Source organism: Antedon bifida, chromosome 5, assembly GCF_963402885.1.
Source record: "Antedon bifida chromosome 5, ecAntBifi1.1, whole genome shotgun sequence".
Classification (NCBI taxonomy): Eukaryota; Metazoa; Echinodermata; class Crinoidea; order Comatulida; family Antedonidae; genus Antedon; species Antedon bifida.
Genome location: NC_136230.1, coordinates 30,748,878 through 30,769,038, shown reverse-complemented (window position 1 = coordinate 30,769,038; position 20,161 = coordinate 30,748,878). Strand labels below are relative to the sequence as shown.

At 32.6% G+C, this 20,161-nt stretch overlaps 1 protein-coding gene across 2 annotated transcripts; it reads left to right on the top strand.

Moving 5' to 3' along the window:
• The first annotated feature begins 254 nt into the window (after nucleotides 1-254).
• On the top strand, nucleotides 255-18,479 carry LOC144842151 (mothers against decapentaplegic homolog 5-like). Of its 2 annotated transcripts, none has more exons than XM_078698545.1 (6): nucleotides 255-377; nucleotides 1,848-2,306; nucleotides 12,872-13,093; nucleotides 13,384-13,479; nucleotides 15,778-15,999; nucleotides 17,859-18,479. In XM_078698545.1, the coding sequence occupies exons 2-6, from the start codon at nucleotides 1,907-1,909 to the stop codon at nucleotides 18,257-18,259; spliced, it is 1,341 nt and encodes a 446-aa protein (XP_078554671.1). In that variant the 5' UTR covers nucleotides 255-377; nucleotides 1,848-1,906; the 3' UTR covers nucleotides 18,260-18,479. The 2 variants fall into 2 exon arrangements, with proteins under 2 accessions (XP_078554671.1, XP_078554672.1); XM_078698546.1 differs by having other exon boundaries at nucleotides 272-441.
• The last annotated feature ends 1,682 nt before the right edge of the window (nucleotides 18,480-20,161 follow it).

The following is a 20,161-nucleotide window of genomic DNA, read 5'->3' as shown; positions in this document are numbered from 1 at the left end:
GACGTCAGCTCCGTAGGTCAATCCCATATAACACACTTTATATAAAATAGTTCTACTGTAGACTCGATTAAAAATATTACACTAATTGTAATTTTCTAAAATTAGTAAATACTATTATGTGAAATTATAAATGTTGAGTTTTTACATAATATGCATTTTGAACTTTAACAATTAAATACTATTTTATCATTTTTGGTTGCGGATTGATATGGTATGTGAACTGCCAAAGTATCTTCTCGCTCGACTCGCTCTCACAAAAACCTCTCCAGTCCGTTGATTTCGTCGCCAACCAGTCTCAGCTATTTTAGCCTAGAATTAGTGGATGAACGGAAGAAAAAAACTCTTGTCATTTGGACGAGGAAAACATCTTTTCATTGGTAATTGATTGCTTTATACGAGTTATTGTTAAATAATTCCATTAGCATTTTTTTTATAAATCAGGTATGTTATGTTGATGTGAATTTATAATATTGTTGTGTCTAAAACTCCTCCACATGCGTTTTTTGGTTTGTGTGACGGTGTGAGGCTGTTTATCCTCCTCAACAGCGGGAAAATAATATCGAGAGGGTATAGGCTAGGCCTAGCTAGGCGGCGGCCTATTTTGCAGTGTGTTTACATAATGAAATTATTTTATGACATTGACAACAATTTTGCCTATTTATAGCTTTTAGTAGGCAGATATTGCAGAATGTTGTTTAGCTAGCTATCTAGGCTAGGGGTTAAGTAGGATCTTTTTTACAATTATTATTGATTGATTGAAACATTTCATTTATTTATTAATTGTTGTCTGGCCTCTCTCTAAGTTAGGGCCAGGTGTTACGGGTGTGTAGAAAGCGACGACCTCGAATTGGACGACTCCAACGACCCGGGCGACCTCGAATTGGACGACCTAGAATTGGACGACCCATAACACGAAACCGACGACCCTTATAGCCTAGCCTAGCCTAGGCCCAAGTGTGGTATAACATCCCGAAGCCGAACATAGCCAAAGATCTTTAAACCATACCTTATATAATACTCGCAAGCAAACAATTGATTGAAAAAATACAGAAATATCGCCATTTGATACTGAATGTGTCGATACGAACAAACGAACAGATATGGAACGCCAAGAGTGCATCATTAAAACTGCATTCGACTCGATTAGCACACGAAATATCATAAACATGGCAAACCAGGTCAAAACGGCCCCTTTTTCAGCGGCGGCGTTGGCGTTCCATATCTGTTCGTTTGTTCGTGTCGACACATTCAGTATCAAATGGCGATATTTCTGTATTTTTTCAATCAATTGCTTGCTTGCGATTATTATATAAGGTATGGTTTAAAGATCTTTGGCTATGTTCGGCTTCGGGATGTTATACCACACTTAGGCCTAGGCTAGGCTAGGCTGTAGGGGTCGTCGGTTTCGTGTTATGGGTCGTCCAATTCTAGGTCGTCCAATTCGAGGTCGTTGGGGTCGTCCAATTCGAGGTCGTCGCTTTCTACACACCCCAGGCGTTACTGCACTTTAAAAGTAAGTAAACTAGGCCTAAGCTAGTCTACCTAGTAGGTAGGCAGGCTCTAGCCTTAATATTTATAGCCTAATAAATAATAATAGACCTACTGACACTGTATTATGCACAACACGCATGGATTGGTAGGATGAATAGTATAGATAGGCCTAGCCTAGTCTTATTTAATAATTGAATAAAAGGGGACATGCACATTTCTAAATCAATATTTTTTTTATTTGCAATACTAGGCCTACCTTATTTTAGCATTGCCATAATATAATTTGAAATATAATATTGTTTTCCTAATAGTAATAAAATCAGCCATAAAAGTTTTTATAATGTATTTCATTTCAGGTTGACTTTATGCTTCTGTAGAGCATAAAGAATTCTCACATTTTCATGGGAAGATAATTATGACGATGGCGAGTTTATTTTCTTTCACCAGCCCAGTTGTAAAGAGACTCCTGGGCTGGAAACAAGGGGACGAGGAAGAAAAATGGGCAGAAAAGGCTGTAGACTCGCTTGTTAAAAAACTAAAGAAAAAGAAAGGAGCAATGGAAGATTTAGAACGGGCATTGAGTCGGCCCGGTGAACCAAGTAAATGTGTGACAATACCTAGATCTCTAGATGGTCGTCTACAGGTTTCCCATAGGAAAGGATTACCGCATGTTATATATTGCCGGGTATGGCGCTGGCCGGATTTACAAAGTCACCATGAACTGAAAGCTTTGGATTGTTGTGAATATGCCTTTGGCAAAAAACAGAAGGAAGTGTGTATAAATCCTTATCATTATAAAAGGGTCGAAAGTCCTGGTAAGTCACCATTCATACCTTTTCCTTTTTGCATATTTTTTTTTCTTTTTCACACATGCCTCATTGATAGCATTACTTATAACTGTATCAACAACAACAAAGTTGAAAGCCGCCTTTTAAAAAAAATAAAATTTCCCCCTCTTTTTAAATGATAATTTACCAGCTGTTACAAATGGAGACTATCGTCTACTTATGTTTTAAAAGTCTACTGAAAAGAGTACTTCATTTAATACTGATATATTCCTTCATTGTTGTGTTTTATAATACAGTATTGTATGCATGAAAATATGTAAATTTGTTTTTTTTTATTGAGTTATATTATAATTTATTAAAGTAATTGAACTTGTTTTCTGACTTTGACGTACCATCGCTACTTCTACAGTATACTACAGTAATTGTTCAGTACTGTTTATATAACTTTACAGCTTTCTAATCATTCCATCACTTTAGTAAAATTCAAATGCGGTTAGAATTACTCTTTTATTGTTTTTGTATTTGGGTCAAGACCTCGTTGACCTCATTTAAACTGTTGACTGATTTACAGCAATTACTATACAGTTTCAACCTTTTGTTTTGTGTTCGAACAGTATTGATGTATCTGTAATTAAATATGGTATATATACCACATTAATAGGAATTCAACAGACTGAAGAAAGACTTGACAATTTGTCAAGTTTCAGGTAGGCTAGATACTCTCTGTCAGATACAGATAGAAATTGCAAACTTTATCCAGGCCTTGTCTTTTGAAAATTATAGGTGTGCTACAAATTGCACTCCTCAATAAATTCAGGGGTGCTGTAGGTGTGCTGTTTGTATTTTGGTGATGTAGAAGTTTACCAAATTAAGGCGTGTTGTAAATCACACTCCTCAAGGGCAGTTTAGGAGTGTGTTAGGTGAGTGATCGCACTCGCTCTCCCTAAAAGACAAGGCCTGTTTATCTTGACGATACAGTATATAATTTACAGTTTTAAGTTAATGTTGAACATGGAGCTATTGACTAAGGATATTCAGACTCACGGAGATACGGTGGAGTTATCTACGCAAGGCGTACGGTAATCCGTGGCGTTAAAAGCCAAGGTGTTCAGACACAACGACAAACATTCCAATGCCTTGCGTAAAACACTCTTATCAGGTCAAAGCAGATAGAACTATATACATTCATGACAATGCATGAAAGTTAACATCGTTTACATTGTTTTTTTAAATTTATATAATGTTTACCTTCAAATATACTGATTTGTTCTTACTACATGTAGAATTGCATTTTAATTCAAAATAATTTAAAACGTAATTGTTACACGGACAATTATCTGATTAATTGATTTAATTTATGAAAATATCATATCACGGACGCCAACTTTACTGTTCTTTAAAATCTGAACGTGAAAATACATTTGACATAGCTATTTCGCTGTCGTATCATAGTGTATGGGTATGTAGTTGCTGTCTGCTGATCGTGGTCGTGCATTTTCATTGGTTAAGGTTAAAATCACTGATGCATCACTGGCTTAGCGTTATGAAATCTACCCTCTCCCGCTAGAGTTATTAACGCCACTGGCGCGGAGTAACAGCTCCCTAACACTAATCCGCGGCATGGTTCAGACACAAAAATATGTACGCCGCTTACATAACTCCACTGTAACTCCGTGAGTCTGAACATACCCTAAGCTCCATGGTTAAAATAATGAATAAAATAATCATGTAAGTGCATATGTACAATTAGCCAGCTAAACAGTTAATTCAAAACATATTTAAGCTGTATGAGTACATACTGTAAAAAGATTCCTTTGTGGTCTAATGGTAAGGGTGCCTGTACTGTACATCAAGTAGAAGAGTCTGGCTCGCTCACTCTTTTTATTACATTTTTTCATTCTGTTATTTTATTACACTGTAATTGTATATTTATTACTTACAGTAGCACCAGCTTAGTTACAATATCTTTCTTTCAAAATGAATGTTGTGCAGGTACTAACCCATAAATATACTTGAAACTGTCATACTATAGTTGTTGTACATATTGTTGAAGAGGTCTCATTGTCAAGGTCAAATGAGATAAAATCTGACCTTGATAGAATGAGTCACTGTAGATATTGTGTGTCTGGCCTCATATCATGAGGTAAAGTTATGATACTACTTTAATAACAAAAAATCTACTTTTTATTATCATTTTATTGCTTTATGCAGTAGAAAATAAAATTATTACCAATTTTAAATTAACATTGTTGAAACACAAACTGCAACTGTTTGTTTTTAAAAAATACCCTGGCGTGTCGTCATCAATAATAAATATGTACGCATAAAATGTGTGCTGTTGGTCATGGTTATGAGTGTGTTTGTGCTATATATCCCATCTGTTGTGAGTAACACTTGCATCTTAATGGAGATTAAGTGAGATGAGCTGATTGGTACCAATGCTGACTCATCACAGAGACTCCGGACTCAAGCGTGTCCTTGAATTTCATCAAGGAATCAAAATTTATGTTCAGTTTTATGAGTTAATTGAGTGAAATCTTGTTTTAAAAATCATTATAAAGCCTTAATTTTGACAGACATGTATATAATGTTCAGTATGAGTGATCTTTTAAAACACCTTTTTTTTTGAGTGGATTTTGTTTGACTAGTACAAGTATTGTCAATTGGCGCTACTGTACATAGTAGTCTATTCAATTTTGTCTTAGAAAACTAGGCCACAGTAGTTTGATCAGCACTGTTCTTTATTTACTTTCCTGTATCAGTGTACAATATATAGTAATTAGTATGTACAGTAACTGTATACTGCAATGGTGAACATTTTAACTCTTACTAGAAATTACAGTACAGTACTAACTAAAATTACTTATGTATTGTAAGCACATGACAACAGAAACCGTTGAACTGCAAAATTACAGTATATTTCCATACACATTGCTAAGTTAATCATTTCCTAGAATTTACTGTACATATGCAAATGAGTTTCAAGCATGATATATCAAATAGCCTTAATTAATTACAGAATTCATTTGTATCACCAAACTCTTCCACCCAGCCAAGTCTGAACCCAAATTATTTGGGTGGCTTAATGGCTAGAGAACAAAGCTTGGATAGCTATCAATGTTGTATATCCATTGCTAGTTGTTGCAGATGATATTGTTAGAGTATATTCCCAAATGTGCGTTTACATTATCATAAAAACAAGTAGGCTGGCTTGATCTTTGTCTATAAGCCATGTTCACTTTATTTTTACAACATCTGTTCGCTTTTTAAAAAAAAACAAGACTTTAAATTATAATATTTTTTTTCAATGTATGTGCTGAATATTTAGAATTAACATTTTTAATTTGATGTGGATAATAATGCTTACTTTTTAAAGTAAAATTATTCAATTTATTTTAAGGAAGAATTTAAAAAGGGAAAGTGAAAAAAACCAATATATTTATGAATATTCATAATAATGTAAAATTTGTTTTACAGAATATTTTTTTACAAAACACTACTTAAGAAAAACCAATTTATAAAATATTCGGAAAGAAACTAGATGTACTATTTTTTTTACAACATACAGTATCACTATTAATATTTATTTCAAAATTTATTTTTTTAGTTTTACACAATATATGTTTATCATTCTTTATCCCTATTGCCTGGTTTGTCTTATCTGCATATGGTTCCTTTTATTAATATTTATTTCTTTAAAACATGTATGCAAATTAGATGACTAGACTAATTAAATAAATCCCTCTACTTCCTAATTAATTTAGTAGATTAATTTTAATTGAACATTAGGAAATTTATGATTTTTGTGTTTGTTACACAGTATTATTGATATTATTTAATTTAAATGAAAGTTACTAAAATCTGATCAGAGACAAAAATATATAATATTGATGAATTTGAACCCAGTAAACGATGTCTGTTACTTTACTTTTTTATTCTTAAACAATTCAGGAAATTAATTTCAGGAGTTTAGGCCAATACTATGCATAGTGGACTACTAAGGGTATTGCTAAACTGCGCAAACGTCTTATAAACGTTACTCAAAAAATGATGTCTTTTGCCCAAAAAAACCAACTTACAGCAATTTCATAAAAGGTTTTTTTAGGTTTGCGCAGTTTAGCAATACCCAACTACTAATCCACATAGCTATATTACTATTACTACTACTGTACTGTACTGTACTGTACTGTACGTTCTACCTATAAAGCTACTTTGTAGGAAAAGTGGCAGTATTTTCTTTCTGTACGTGTATCAGTATCATAGCAGTTGAGCAAAAAGTCTTGCTTTATTTTATTGTACAGTAGTAAGTTACTAATTCTCTGCCAATTTGATATCCAATTTCAGTTTTTGATACCAACACCAACTGGTCTATTGTTAACGTGTTGTATAGTAATACTAGGTAAACATCAAATAAAAGAACATTGAAACAAAGAAAGCAATACCTTGTACAGAAATTATTTGCCAAAAGTATTAAATAGAAACTTGAACATTTATTTTGCGAATTGTTAAAGGTCATTTTAGGTCAATGCTCAAATTAAATATAACCCGTCTCAAGATTTAGGGCTACTGTACAAGTGTGAGTCAGACTGTGTAAATAAAACACGTTGTCACACTTTGTAACTTCTCTTTTTAAATTTATATAGTAGTCTAAAAGATTTTTCCAAGACAAAAATGTACTGTGCCCTGTATAATAGAATGATGTTATGTTTTGATGTCCAATTAAGCTGCCATATACTGTTCTGAATGTATGTTAGTACTGTATAGTATTCTTAAGGATTTCCTTCCCATTTTTTTTTATATGGAAAAAGACATGCGGATAATGTATAAATTTAGGCTCTACAGCTGTACTACTGTATGTACTTACAGTTAGGCCCTACAGTAGTCTGTTAACAAACAGCGAATCATGTGTTTAACAATTTCACCCAATACATTTTTGAGACAAACTTTCTTAACAACATGTCACATGACTATACATTAGAAACCTCTTATACAGTATAATCTAATACAGTAATTCTGTAATTTTACAGTATTAATAATTATTATAGATTTCAATTAGATTTTATTAAAAATGTAGAACTACAGTAAAATCATTTTGAGGATGCTTACAGTAGTTCATGTCAGACACTTAATTTTGATGTAGTAGTACTAATACGTAAAACCAGGTGGCATTAACGCACTGACCGTACTGTCAGTAATAATGTGCTTATTTTGTGTGTAATGACGTCGTATTACTTCCTTTGTGGGAGGAGTGTTGAGTCGCCACTTACAATAGGTCGACGTCGAGAGCTGCTTCATTGTTCTGTCTTGTCTGTGTACACATAATCACATAATTGGGTAGTGCAGTAGTAAACTGGCAATGGTTTTCTAATAATTACTGTGTATTCAAAATGTATTTATCCTTATACAGGATAATAAGCCACTTTATCTGTTCAATTATAATCCTCATAATGTTTATAAACTGTAATTATTTTAATAATCGTTTCAAAGATTCTTAATAAAACCAATCATGGAAACTGAAGCTTTCATGAAGGTAAAGATGAGCTTGCAACATTGTAAAATATACAGTTTATGAATTTATACTGTTTTTAAATTTAAATGATCTGTTATTTAAGGGTCTGTTTCTGCTGAAAAAAATCAAAATAATCGATTTTTTCCAGTCACCGCAAACCACAAAAATAATCGCGTTGCAATTGAAAATTGCTACGACTTTAATCGGTTATTCAGGTAATCGGTTTTTAAAATCACGTCATCATTCCCCCCACAGCGCATTCAAGTTATGAAAGGCCGATGAGAGTTGGTTTGTTTACATCCTATCGCTGCGTTAAACTCTCACATGTAGGATTAAAAATTACTCTTACGTAAAGCTATATTATTTGTAAAACATCTAGGCCTACTACCGTACCACATACAACAGAATAATGATGTTATATTAATAAAGACACGTCGGCGAGAAAAGTTCGTTTCGCCGTTCGTTGGTTCTACCTTCCGCCTGCTAGGCCTACTATAGGCTATATATTTCTACCGAAACAGACAACAGGCCTACAAAAGGACATGTAAAACATCGTTAGCCTGGACTGGTGGGATGTAAGGGTGTACTTGTAACACAAAATCCTGGAGTCTCTCGGTATAATTCTCCCCCACAAAATAATAAAAATCAAATGTTTAACATTTGATTGTTATTCGGTCTACATCGCGATCGTTGTTTTGCTGATCGTCGTCGTCGATATCGTGCAAATAAACAGCATGCTTTGTGACGTGAATGAGTTTGCCATACTCTAGAGGTCAAAGTGGGGTCAATAATCGCTATTTGTGTTGCAGCTCAAAACTGCTCCGCAATAATCGGTTAAAACAAGAAATAATCGATTAAAACACGCAATGGATTGAGTGTTTTTAATCGGTTATTTTTAATCGGTTATTTTATTTTGCGCCGTTTCTGCTGCCCAAAAATAATCGATTAAAAAAATAAACGGTTAATAATCGATTATTTCTGCTCAGCAGAAACAGGCCCTAAGTCTCCTTGTCTCTACCAAAGATGTGTGTAAAGTTACACAGGCATGATTGATAAACCCTGCAAGCCTCCAAAAAGAACATAGCAAACCTCATCAACCAAATAAATATGATTGAATCATGTATTGTACAACTCACTACTTGGTATGTCAATGAAAGAAATTGAAATTTTATACTACTTATTTTTGGATAAAACACCATTTTTAACACAATTATTTTAAACCAAAATATTTTTCCTAAAATAAGTATTATATTTTTTTTAAACTGACATACCAAGCGAGTTGTACACTACATGATTCAATAACTTTTATATGGTTCGATGAGGTTTGCTATGTTTTTTTGGAAGTCTGCAGGGTTTATCAATAGCATGCGCAAACATTGTGATAGTTTGTTTGTTGTATGGTTTGTTGTTATCTATAAGATAATTACCATGTATTACAGTATGGTTTGCGTAATGTAATTATGACGAGATTGATAATACATAAGAAATAAAATGTTACTATTATTATTTTAATGTCACTTTAATGCTGTGGCTTGAACAACATTCTACCACATAAGTAAACAAAACATTTCCTTCTGTGAAAGCCATTATTGTCGGCAGGCCAAATCAGAAGGTAAAAGGAAAGTTGATAATACTAATAATAGACACAGTAGTACGGTGAGTGTCGAAAAAAACTTTATATTCACCTTGAGACAAAGGTTACAGGATCTTTACGGAGTAAAATGAAAAATAGTGACCGTAATTTAATTCCATTGTCAAATTAGCGTTCCCATTTTATTATAGCAATTATGATGTAGTTATTAAGATAATTTACAACAAAACAGAAACATTAAAATTGATACAGCGATTTTTATCTTGGGTAACTTGAGTCGCATACAGTAATTATTTACCAGTACTTACCGGTGGTAAAATACCGGTAGCTATTGAAAAAAGGAAATCTAGCTTGATTGACTATTTCCATTGTTAACCTCAACCTAGTATTGGTATAATAGAAACCTGATAATTTGTCACTTATTGTTTGAAAGTTTGCATGGCGAAATCAAATTTATAAAGTTTGTTGAGTTTCTGGACGTTTCGATCAGTATACAGTACTTTGATCGTCCTTTGGGGTTAGACATTCTTATATTATATGTGGTGTACCGCAAACTTTATATCAATTTGTCACTTGTTAACTAAATTGGTTCTGAAAAAGACAAATTTAAGTTAAATTGTCTTGCTCTTTAGTGTATAGAAAAACTTTCTAACTGTAGGATTACTGTGATTAATGTAGTGTAGGGTATAGCTACAGTATCACTGTATGTACCTGTACATGTACCTTGTTTGCTACAGTACTGCAAAACACGTCTGTCTAGTTCAAGGTTGATTCACACCTATAGAGTGAAGCTTACAACACGTTTTAAATAGATATTCACACTGTTTAATGGTGCATTCACACTTGTGGTGCGAATGCTGCGTTATTTCTCAAATAAGTAAATGTTTGGGACATGCAATGTTTCTTCCATAATGTCCTATTCCAGATGTTATCTGATACTTGAGTGACTGTAGAGGCTAGAAATTCTATATTGTACTTTGTAGGCTGTATATATTTTCTATGGAAATCTGAAATAGCCAAGCATGATAGGATTGACTTTAAAACTGTGTTCCTTCAAATTAACACAATAAGCTGTGAACTTTAAAAAATAAAGATTGATATTAAGTGATAGATATAATTCCTGTATAAACATCCCCGCCATCCCCTCATATTAGAAGAGTTATTGAGAAATGATTTTTCTGGTGGTTTTTGGGAATGTACCCTTGCTTTTGTTTTACCCTCTAAAATTTAAAAGGATGAAGGTGTTGTAATTATGTGTATTTCTCTTGAATAAAGTGATTGTTTTGGAATTAAAGATGAGATTATTTATGCCTGGTTCCTTAACATAATTCTCTTGATGTGGACATTGATTTGCTACGACCTTGACCTACTATTGACCTTTCAGATTCAGGGGAACTGCAGGTTTACCCACAATACCTTTCAATAAATCAATGTCAGACTGTACAGTACATTAGGTGTTGCGTTGAACATAACATTTGAATATTGAGTCTGTATTCAAACAAGTTAGAATAGGCCTACTGTATTCTCTATTTGTCTATACAGTATATTATATTCATGGATTTCATGTGACTGATTTTAATTGCATTTATTATATTTTACTACAATTTCAAACAACAACATATTCTCTTTATAGCACTAACACCTTTCCAGGGAACATTTTCGCCATTGTAGCATAGCAAAAAGCTATACAAAAAAACCTTATTGCTACACATTTCTAAAATTGTGTAGCAAAAAATACAATACAAAACTATGTTTCTCGACTTAAAAATCAGTTTGGTTAGCAATATTGCTAAAAAAATGTTTAAATTAAATTTTTCCCTGCTTTCAACATAATGCTAGATGTACAGTATTGTTGATTTGGATGTATTAAGTATGTTTAATCAATATTTATTTTGATAAAGAACACCAGTTTTAAAACGCCAAATACAGTACCGGTATTCTAGTTTAGTACCTACTTGCAGTTTTTTTTTCTTTATTTGTGTTGAACTTATGTTCCATATTAAATGGTTATTCTTTTCAGCCTTTTTGGTAACAACAAACCATGTCTAGACAAAAAGGAAGTTTTCCAAAACTTAGTGTTACATTACACAGGCTAAAAGGTTAGCAAACTTTTTGGCACATGACCCAGTAAGATATATTAGTTGATGATTTCAGACACTTTATTATTGATTTGCTATTCCATAATAAAAAAAATTCATTCATTCATTTTCATTATGTATTTGACAGACATTAGCAATTATATTATACAACCCATACAGTATTTACCTTGTTTTAATGTAAATGAAAGTAATTTCTGATTAAAAAATAAAAAATATTATAAAATCGGGGAAAAAAATATAGATTAGAATTCAAGATTCTGGTGAAAATAATGCATTTACTGTAATGAAGATATGTCATTTATTATTAGAGGATTCCCAACAAACTCTGAACAAAAAAGTGAGGCAACCCAGTATGATACAGTATATTTCAAACTTTTTTTTTCAAGGAACAAATAAATATGAATTTTCAGTATATTTTATATCCATAAACAATATCATGTTAACGACTTCCTGCAGGTTCATATACAACATCATGATAAAGAAACTCACTATAATTTCTGAATGTGAACCTACTGTAGCTACTTATTACACTATTAATCCTATTATTTATCATAAAACAATGTGTATAAGAATAAAACAATGTAGTTTACTGTAGCAAGGTCACATGCTATTTTTATACATTATTCAAGTTTATATGTTGGTATCAAGCAGGCGTTTTTTAGCACCCCTATCATGATAGGTTAAAGGAGATCAAACACAAAAGACCTTCCCACACTCTATGTCATTGCCAATGCTGTTATTATAGTATAGATCTAACTGATGATAAGAACACTTTGTTGTATTATCCATTCTTAATCTTATACAGTGATTTCACTAAGAAATACTTAATTACATAGTAAATTATTGCCTACACCATACACTAGTATTGTACTACAGTACAGTATCTAGTACTATTGTACTATGCTTAAAAGTATTGTGCCTTATACAGTACCATATTCAACTGGTAATTTGAATGCCATTTAGCAATACAGTACATCCATACAATAATAAAAATACTGTACATATATAAACAGTCGAACTATAATCATGAACAATCTTCAATACAGTACTGTACAATGTTTAGCTGGGATACTGTGTAACATTATTATTAATAGTATAGTACAGTGGGTACTTGGTTCTATGTACTGTAGCTTACAAACAGATACAAATATAGTACCACAAGCCATAAAAGTGTTTTCATTCCTTGCTGTGTTTGTTTTTGCGTTTTATTTATTTAAATTATATATTGTAAACCAAGGTCGATTTTTATATACAGTATTGTCATTTTTATATTTGAATTCAAATAGCTACAAACAATAAAGAAATAAAATGAAAATGTTATATATTATATATATAATAAAAAAAATTAAGTATTTTAATTTTAATAAATTATTATTATTTTTCTACTTTTCAGTTCTACCACCGGTTCTTGTACCAAGACACAGCGAAGGCATTGAATCAATAACCCTGCTGCCACGGATACGTCGAAATCCTGATCCAACTTTCCCACATAATGTGTCATACCCACAAGGTTTCCCTGGTTCCAATCCAAGTGGTAACGGTAACAGTGGCCCGTCCCCTCAGAACCCGCACTCGCCGGCAAGCTCCGGTCCTGGCAGCCCATATGGATTACCTGGTACAGTATGCATTAATTGTATAAATTATAAATAAATTAAATTCAGTACAACAATATCAAACACTATTTTTTTTATTACATTTGCTAACAATGCATTGAATAGTGGATCTGTAGCTTGGTGGTTAATGTGCTTGCCTTCCAATCCCAAGGTCTAGGGTTCAATCCTGACCTAGTGTCAGGGTTGTAACTCTTTCAACTCCATTCTCTAACCCTCAAATGAGACTTAGTTTATAATATAAGCATGATAAATTATAAATGAATATTTAATAAAAACTATTTTAAATTTTCAGCTGATACGCCTCCACCTGCCTATGTGTCGTCAGAAGAGCAGATTGCCAACGAACCAATGGAAACGAATTCTGGCTCCACCAGTCGTAACATGAGAGGTAAGTTTGAAATTGCTCCCTCAATCTAAAGAATTATGAAAGCCTCTATCTTAAATGTCTGTATAAAATATGACATACTATTAATAGTACTATTATTCTACCATTGTAAATGTTTTATTGGCACGCTATGACTGTAAATATCAGTTAATATTGCAAATAAAATGTTATGTCTTTGTCCTTGAATAAGACATGTTGATATAATTTAATTTGAAATTGCGAGTTAACATTAAAATTAAATGAACTAGAAGAATTGATGAGGAATTAATGTTTTCTTTAAATTATTCTGGAGAATGATTGGACATCTTTCATCATCTGAAGATATGTTAGTTCTGAAACAATAATAATATACTGTGAGCTTTCTTCTCATTCAAGATATTTAAGCTCTTTCTACGCTATCAAACTAGTTTGACAAGAAAAGTGTGATGTGCCCAAATATGCTAGTGATATGACATCATGTCCATATATGGACACATCACATAAAGTTTGATAAGTGTATACATAACTTTGTTTTGAGATTTCACTTTTTCAACTCAGGTGTGGTTTATTTCTCCATATAGTTGCTAACAACATTATTACTCATATCATAATTCACATTCCTTTACCTTTGGGAGGGAGATGAAAATGAAATCACTGACCATCTTGAAAATAATTCCAAGAAACACTGGTCAAACCTTAAATTAACGGTCAACAAACTCTAGTAATAAGGTTCAACCAATCAGGAGCCAGTACCAATTAACTAGACAGTGAAGTTATCAACTTGATACTGAGGTCATAGGTCAGATGTGTATTCCTTGAAAATTGCCGTTGTGTGTTGGCTGGCCAAGCTATGTTTTCCATGAACTTGTTTATTGGTTTAATGTTTTCATAATTAAATCAAACTTAACATTTCTGACAAATCAAAAGTTTAAAAAAAGACACGATAAAGCTATACTGTATTTTTGTTGATAAGGTGAGACCAAAAAAGGTTGTGCAAAAGCCATCTCAGGTAAGAAAAAGATATGATTTAGTGCTTAATAACAAGTAATGATATACTGAAATTGGGTGAAGGTAGTCATGTTATTTTGGTATCAATGGAATATTAACAAAGCTGCTAATTATTGAAAATAATAATACAAAGGTTATATACAAAAACAGATATGGGTTTCTAAAAAAACCTGAAACTGAACAAAATATTGAAAGTTTATCAAATTTATGAAAAATGAATATGTATAAATTTAGGGAGATTTCTTAAATTATTTTTCTTAAATAAAATGTGAAATCACAGAGGAAATTTGTACCTACTTCAAACCATAGAGGTACATCTTATTTTATACCTCCATGTTCAAACTAAAGTAACAGGTACTGTAGTACGCTGACACTACAGGAAATGGTTCTCAACTGAAACAGTAAAAAAAAAACACAACTTATGGCAAATGAACAAAATTTAAAATGAAAGGTGACTGCATATATTAATAGGTTTATAAGGTAAAAGTAACCTATTGTTATCGATGTATACCTGTGCGGTGAGCCGGTCAAAGGTCATATAACAAAGGTGTTTACAGGTAAATTTACGGTGGTACTAAGCTAAAGCAATTGGTGACAAATTAATAAGATGTTTTCACCTTGAGATGCTTATGGTGTAAGATCAAAGGAAGTTTAACGAAGGTGTCCACACGATAAGAAACAAAAGCAATTAACTCAGGTGAAAACGGACAGGATATATGTGGGTTTACACAATGAATCATACTGCTTTAATATTACCTGTTTGTTGATTCACTACAGATGTTGCTACCCTGTATACCTCCAGAATAAGCCAATACTGAAATGCTTCATTTGTCCATTATCATAATAAAATAACAATAGAAATTCTTCTTAAAGATTGGCAAATATTAGAACGATAAAAAAACAGATAAAATCTATAAAAAATTCATATATAACTGATACTGGTTCAGGTAACTGTGCTACATAGACACATAGGATGTGCTTAAATCCTACTTAATATGAGTTAGAAGAGTCTTAATTTGATTTCTATTATTGATGATAAAATTCCAAGATAATAATTAATATCAAATAAAACATCCCATTATTGTGTAGTGATTTATTTTTGAAAAGTTGCCATTTTTTGTTTTGTTTTTTGTGTTATTTATAAATTCATAACCAACACCTAGCTAGCTAGGGCCTAGTGCCTGATGATTGAAGAGTGATTTTTATCACTTTCATGAAACAGTATGTAGTAGTGTGCAAATAAAATGATGACATTTTAACTACCGAGTCATTCATTTTTATCTAAATTCGTAACGATTAATTTTCTCTTTTTAGATGTACAGCCTGTCACGTACCAAGAGCCCCAGTGCTGGTGTGCCATCGCGTATTTTGAACTGAACTGTCGTGTGGGGGAGCCCTACCATGCAAACGGCACAAGCGTGATCGTTGATGGTTTCACCAATCCTTCAAATAACTCTGATCGTTTCTGCCTCGGACTACTATCAAACGTTAATCGGAATTCTACCATTGAAAACACAAGACGACATATTGGAAAAGGTGGGGCTTAGTTTAGAGAAATCTTTACTTATTATTCTGCATGGGCTTAATACATCCTAACATATGCTTAAACCTGATACAAAAGAACAGTATTTATTTTTTATGATGGCAAATCAAATTGTTTTGTTTCACAACGCTCCACACAGCTATGTACCAATAAATATGCGCGTAGCGACATGAAAACGTATGATTTGATGCGCCGGACCAGAACAGTTGTGAAAGACCCTTAAGGCTTAAACCTGATACAAAAAGAACAGCACTTATTTTATATATGTACAATATGGTTTACATGAGTATTTCTGTTGAAATATATGTGATACAATTATTATAAGAAGGAATTTCGTCTTCATGAAAATTTATTTTTGTTTCTTAATATGAAGAAATATTTGTGACAAATTACTTGGAATAGTATCTATAACTATCTTGATCCATCATTAACGACACTAAAGGTCAAAGGTGCCACTAGTTGCTAGGCTTTTATTTCATAATTTAAAATAACATTCTAAATTGATATCTGGTTTCCATGACAACAGCATATTCAACGAGATTTTTTTTCATATTTTGTTGCTGCCTTTAAAAAATGTAGGTCATTTGATGGGTATTAATCAATGAACAAGATTGATTTAGTAAATCAAGATATGTTTTAAAGTATGTAATATTGTATACTTTATTGGAATCATAAAGCTCTGTCTACACTATCAAACTAGTTTGACAAAAAAAGTGTGATGCATTAAATATGGTGGTGATATGCCCAAATATGGTAGTGATATGACATCATCGTGTCCATATATGGGCACATCACATTTTTTGTCACATAAAGTTTGATAGTGTAGACAGAGCTTTAATATACTGTACAGTATATTGTATACTTTATTGAAATCATGTACATCATAAAGCTCTGTCTACACTATCAAACTAGTTTGACAAAGAAAGTGTGATGTACCCTTATATGGTAGTGATATGACATCATCATGTCCATATATGGGCACATCACATTTTGTTGTCACATAAAGTTTGATAGTGTAGACAGAGCTTTAATATTGTGTACGTTATTGGAATCAGATACTGCATATACATTATTTATCTCTTTCCGTATTCTTCTGGTCAGTCCGACCACAATTGGCTATAAAAATAGAATTTAATAAAATTTAATTTTGTAGTTATTCTCCTTAAACATTATGACCAACCTTGAAAAGTTTCATTCAGTTTAACATTGATATCACATGATGTTTGTGAAGAAGATAATAAATTATATTTCTAGTTATCTTATTATTTATTTCTTTCAATGAGGGTGGGGTGGCTCTAAAATCTGCATTTACAGCTGACTTGACCCTCTATAGTACACAGAATATTACTAAAAATAAACAATACATTAAAACATCAAATTACTTTAGTGTTATTAAAGATGGATAAGATGATGGTATTAAAATTTCATTTATTTATTCATGGTCAAACGCAGTAAAATATAGTACATGATTTTAAATTATTTTCTTCCACAATTTAAAAATCACATAAAAATACAAAAATAAGTTTTAAAGCTTAAAATTTGGTAAAATACAAATTTCCTATTTTAGTTCATTAAGTATAAAAATAATACTACAGTATATTATTATGCGTCATTTTACATGTAATTGCTTTACTAGAACTTCATACAGTAATTAGTCAGTCAGTTACATTGAAATTATTTAGAAATCACAATTTATTATTATTGTTATTCGATAATTACACATGAACCCAGGAAGTACTATAAACCACAAATGGAATATTTAGCTTTCAGATGACTGATCAATTATTGTATTTTGTGTTTGTACATTGATGTATGATTGTATAATTAACTCTCATTGTGTCTCGTTCCGCAGGAGTTCACCTGTACTATGTCGGCGGCGAAGTATACGCCGAGTGCCTCAGCGACAGTAGCATCTTCGTTCAGAGTCGTAACTGCAACTACCATCACGGTTTCCACCCGACGACGGTTTGTAAGATCCCGCCCGGTTGCAGCTTAAAAATATTCAACAATCAAGAATTCGCCGCTCTCCTATCGCAGTCCGTCAACCACGGCTTTGAAGCGGTTTACGAGCTGACGAAAATGTGTACTATTCGCATGAGCTTCGTGAAAGGATGGGGCGCAGAATACCATCGACAAGACGTGACTAGTACCCCGTGCTGGATAGAGATCCACCTTAACGGTCCTCTCCAGTGGTTGGATAAAGTCCTTACTCAAATGGGATCGTCAGAAGTTCCTATATCATCAGTGTCGTGACGTTCTTGTTTTCATGTGTCTAGTACTCACAAAATGCTTGCAACCAAAATTCATTTATTTTTGGTGGTTAATTATGCGAAAATCTAAATGTCGCATCCTCGTGTTATTTTTTTTAGAAAGAGATAATTGAATGTTTTCTGTTATTTGTGTTGCCTGCCTATGATTATTAATGTGTGAAAAGTTGATCAAGATCATATTGTAAATATATTTGTTTAAATAATTAATTGTTTTTATTACTTTTGATGTAGACTTAGATTTCTCCCAGTTACAGTACTTAGTCTTCGCCTGTGTACAAACAAATCTACAAACCTTTTCTATCAAATAATTAAGGCTATTAAAGCCTTGTCTATCATGCACAAACTTGGCCAAAACTGGTAAATTGCCAACAGATAGGCCAGTACACTTTCTGTGTAAAAAAATGTTAATATATTACTGGCCTCCCACTCCAAAATTCCAGAATTTCGACCCAAAGATGTCTATTTTTTGACCAGCCAAATGGTGTCGATTTTTGGGCCAGTCAAAAAGTGTCGATTTTTGGGCCAGTCCAAAAGTGTCCATTTTTGGGCCAGTCCAAGAGTGTCCATTTTTGGGCCAGTCCAAAAGTGTTCAATTTTGGCCCAGCACAAGGGTGTCTGTTTTGAGGACAGTCGTGTATTCTAATAAATTACTTGTGAAACAATATTGCTCTACAGTTTTTTTAAATAAATTTTTGCTCATGCCAAATTGTGAATCTACTTATCATCAAGGTAAACATCATTTATTATAAATTGTAAATATTATTTTCCAAGGAGCTTACTCATCCGTGGCTTTTTAATTTGCATATTCATAAGCTTATTAATTTTGATTTATTACTTATTTTCAATGCGTTTATCTTGTGAATAAAAATGCACATAAATTTTGACATTAATACTGGCAATGTTTTGATGTGAAAAACATTGCCAAAATGCGTTTTCCATTAAACTTATGAATTTAACATAAATCGCTTATCCCAAACTTGTGAAACTTATGTTCAGTTTAACGACATTCAGACACTTTTATCATGAATTTTAACACACCATAAGTGGTGTATTTTATGGAGGAAACATCCTGTGGTTATATCATCGTAAATTTGGTGTTAACATATTAACGTTGTGTAAGTTTTATATTGGCTAATACTGTGTGTCAGTAATGCGGTAAAAGTGAGATGAATTAAGGGTGGAATGATGGGTAAAGCATCGCATGTTAAGGACATGCGTATGTATGATGGCTTCTCACTTGCGCCGACGCTGTTAGAAAGACGTGGGAACTATCATAGTTTATCACATGAACAATTTGGGACATGATACATGAAATGGGTCTAGGTCCGTTGCCACCCAAATATACAGCAAGTAGAACTTCTTAAAAAGGTTATATAGAAACACCCCGTTAGGACACCTATTAAGGGGACAGTTCATAAGGGAACACTTTATGTTGGTGTCCCCTTAATAGGGGTTCTACTATATAAACCAAAAGTATTAACCAATCACAATTAAGCTTAAAGTATCAGTGATTCAACTCATTTCTCAATAATTATAGTTTAAGAAAGTTTATAATTGACAGCGTTGGTTTCTTTATGTTCATTTAATGCTAAGCTAAATCCTGGGAGCTCTCGTAAATCCAATTCAGTCATGTATTTCAAATACATGTTTAAATGCGATTTTAATTATTGTAGTTATACTAACTAAGGCCCAAATCTGATCACAAAATGGTAAAATAATGGTGAAATACTTTGTTGCTAACGTGCGATTGAGATATACAACACACCAATCATGTTAGAATTTTGCAGTAGTTTTTACATAAGTTACCTATTGTAATTAATCTTTCACTTATCACATCCACAGTACCGCAGAATTTAAAGAAAGCACATGTACGGCCTTTGCTGAA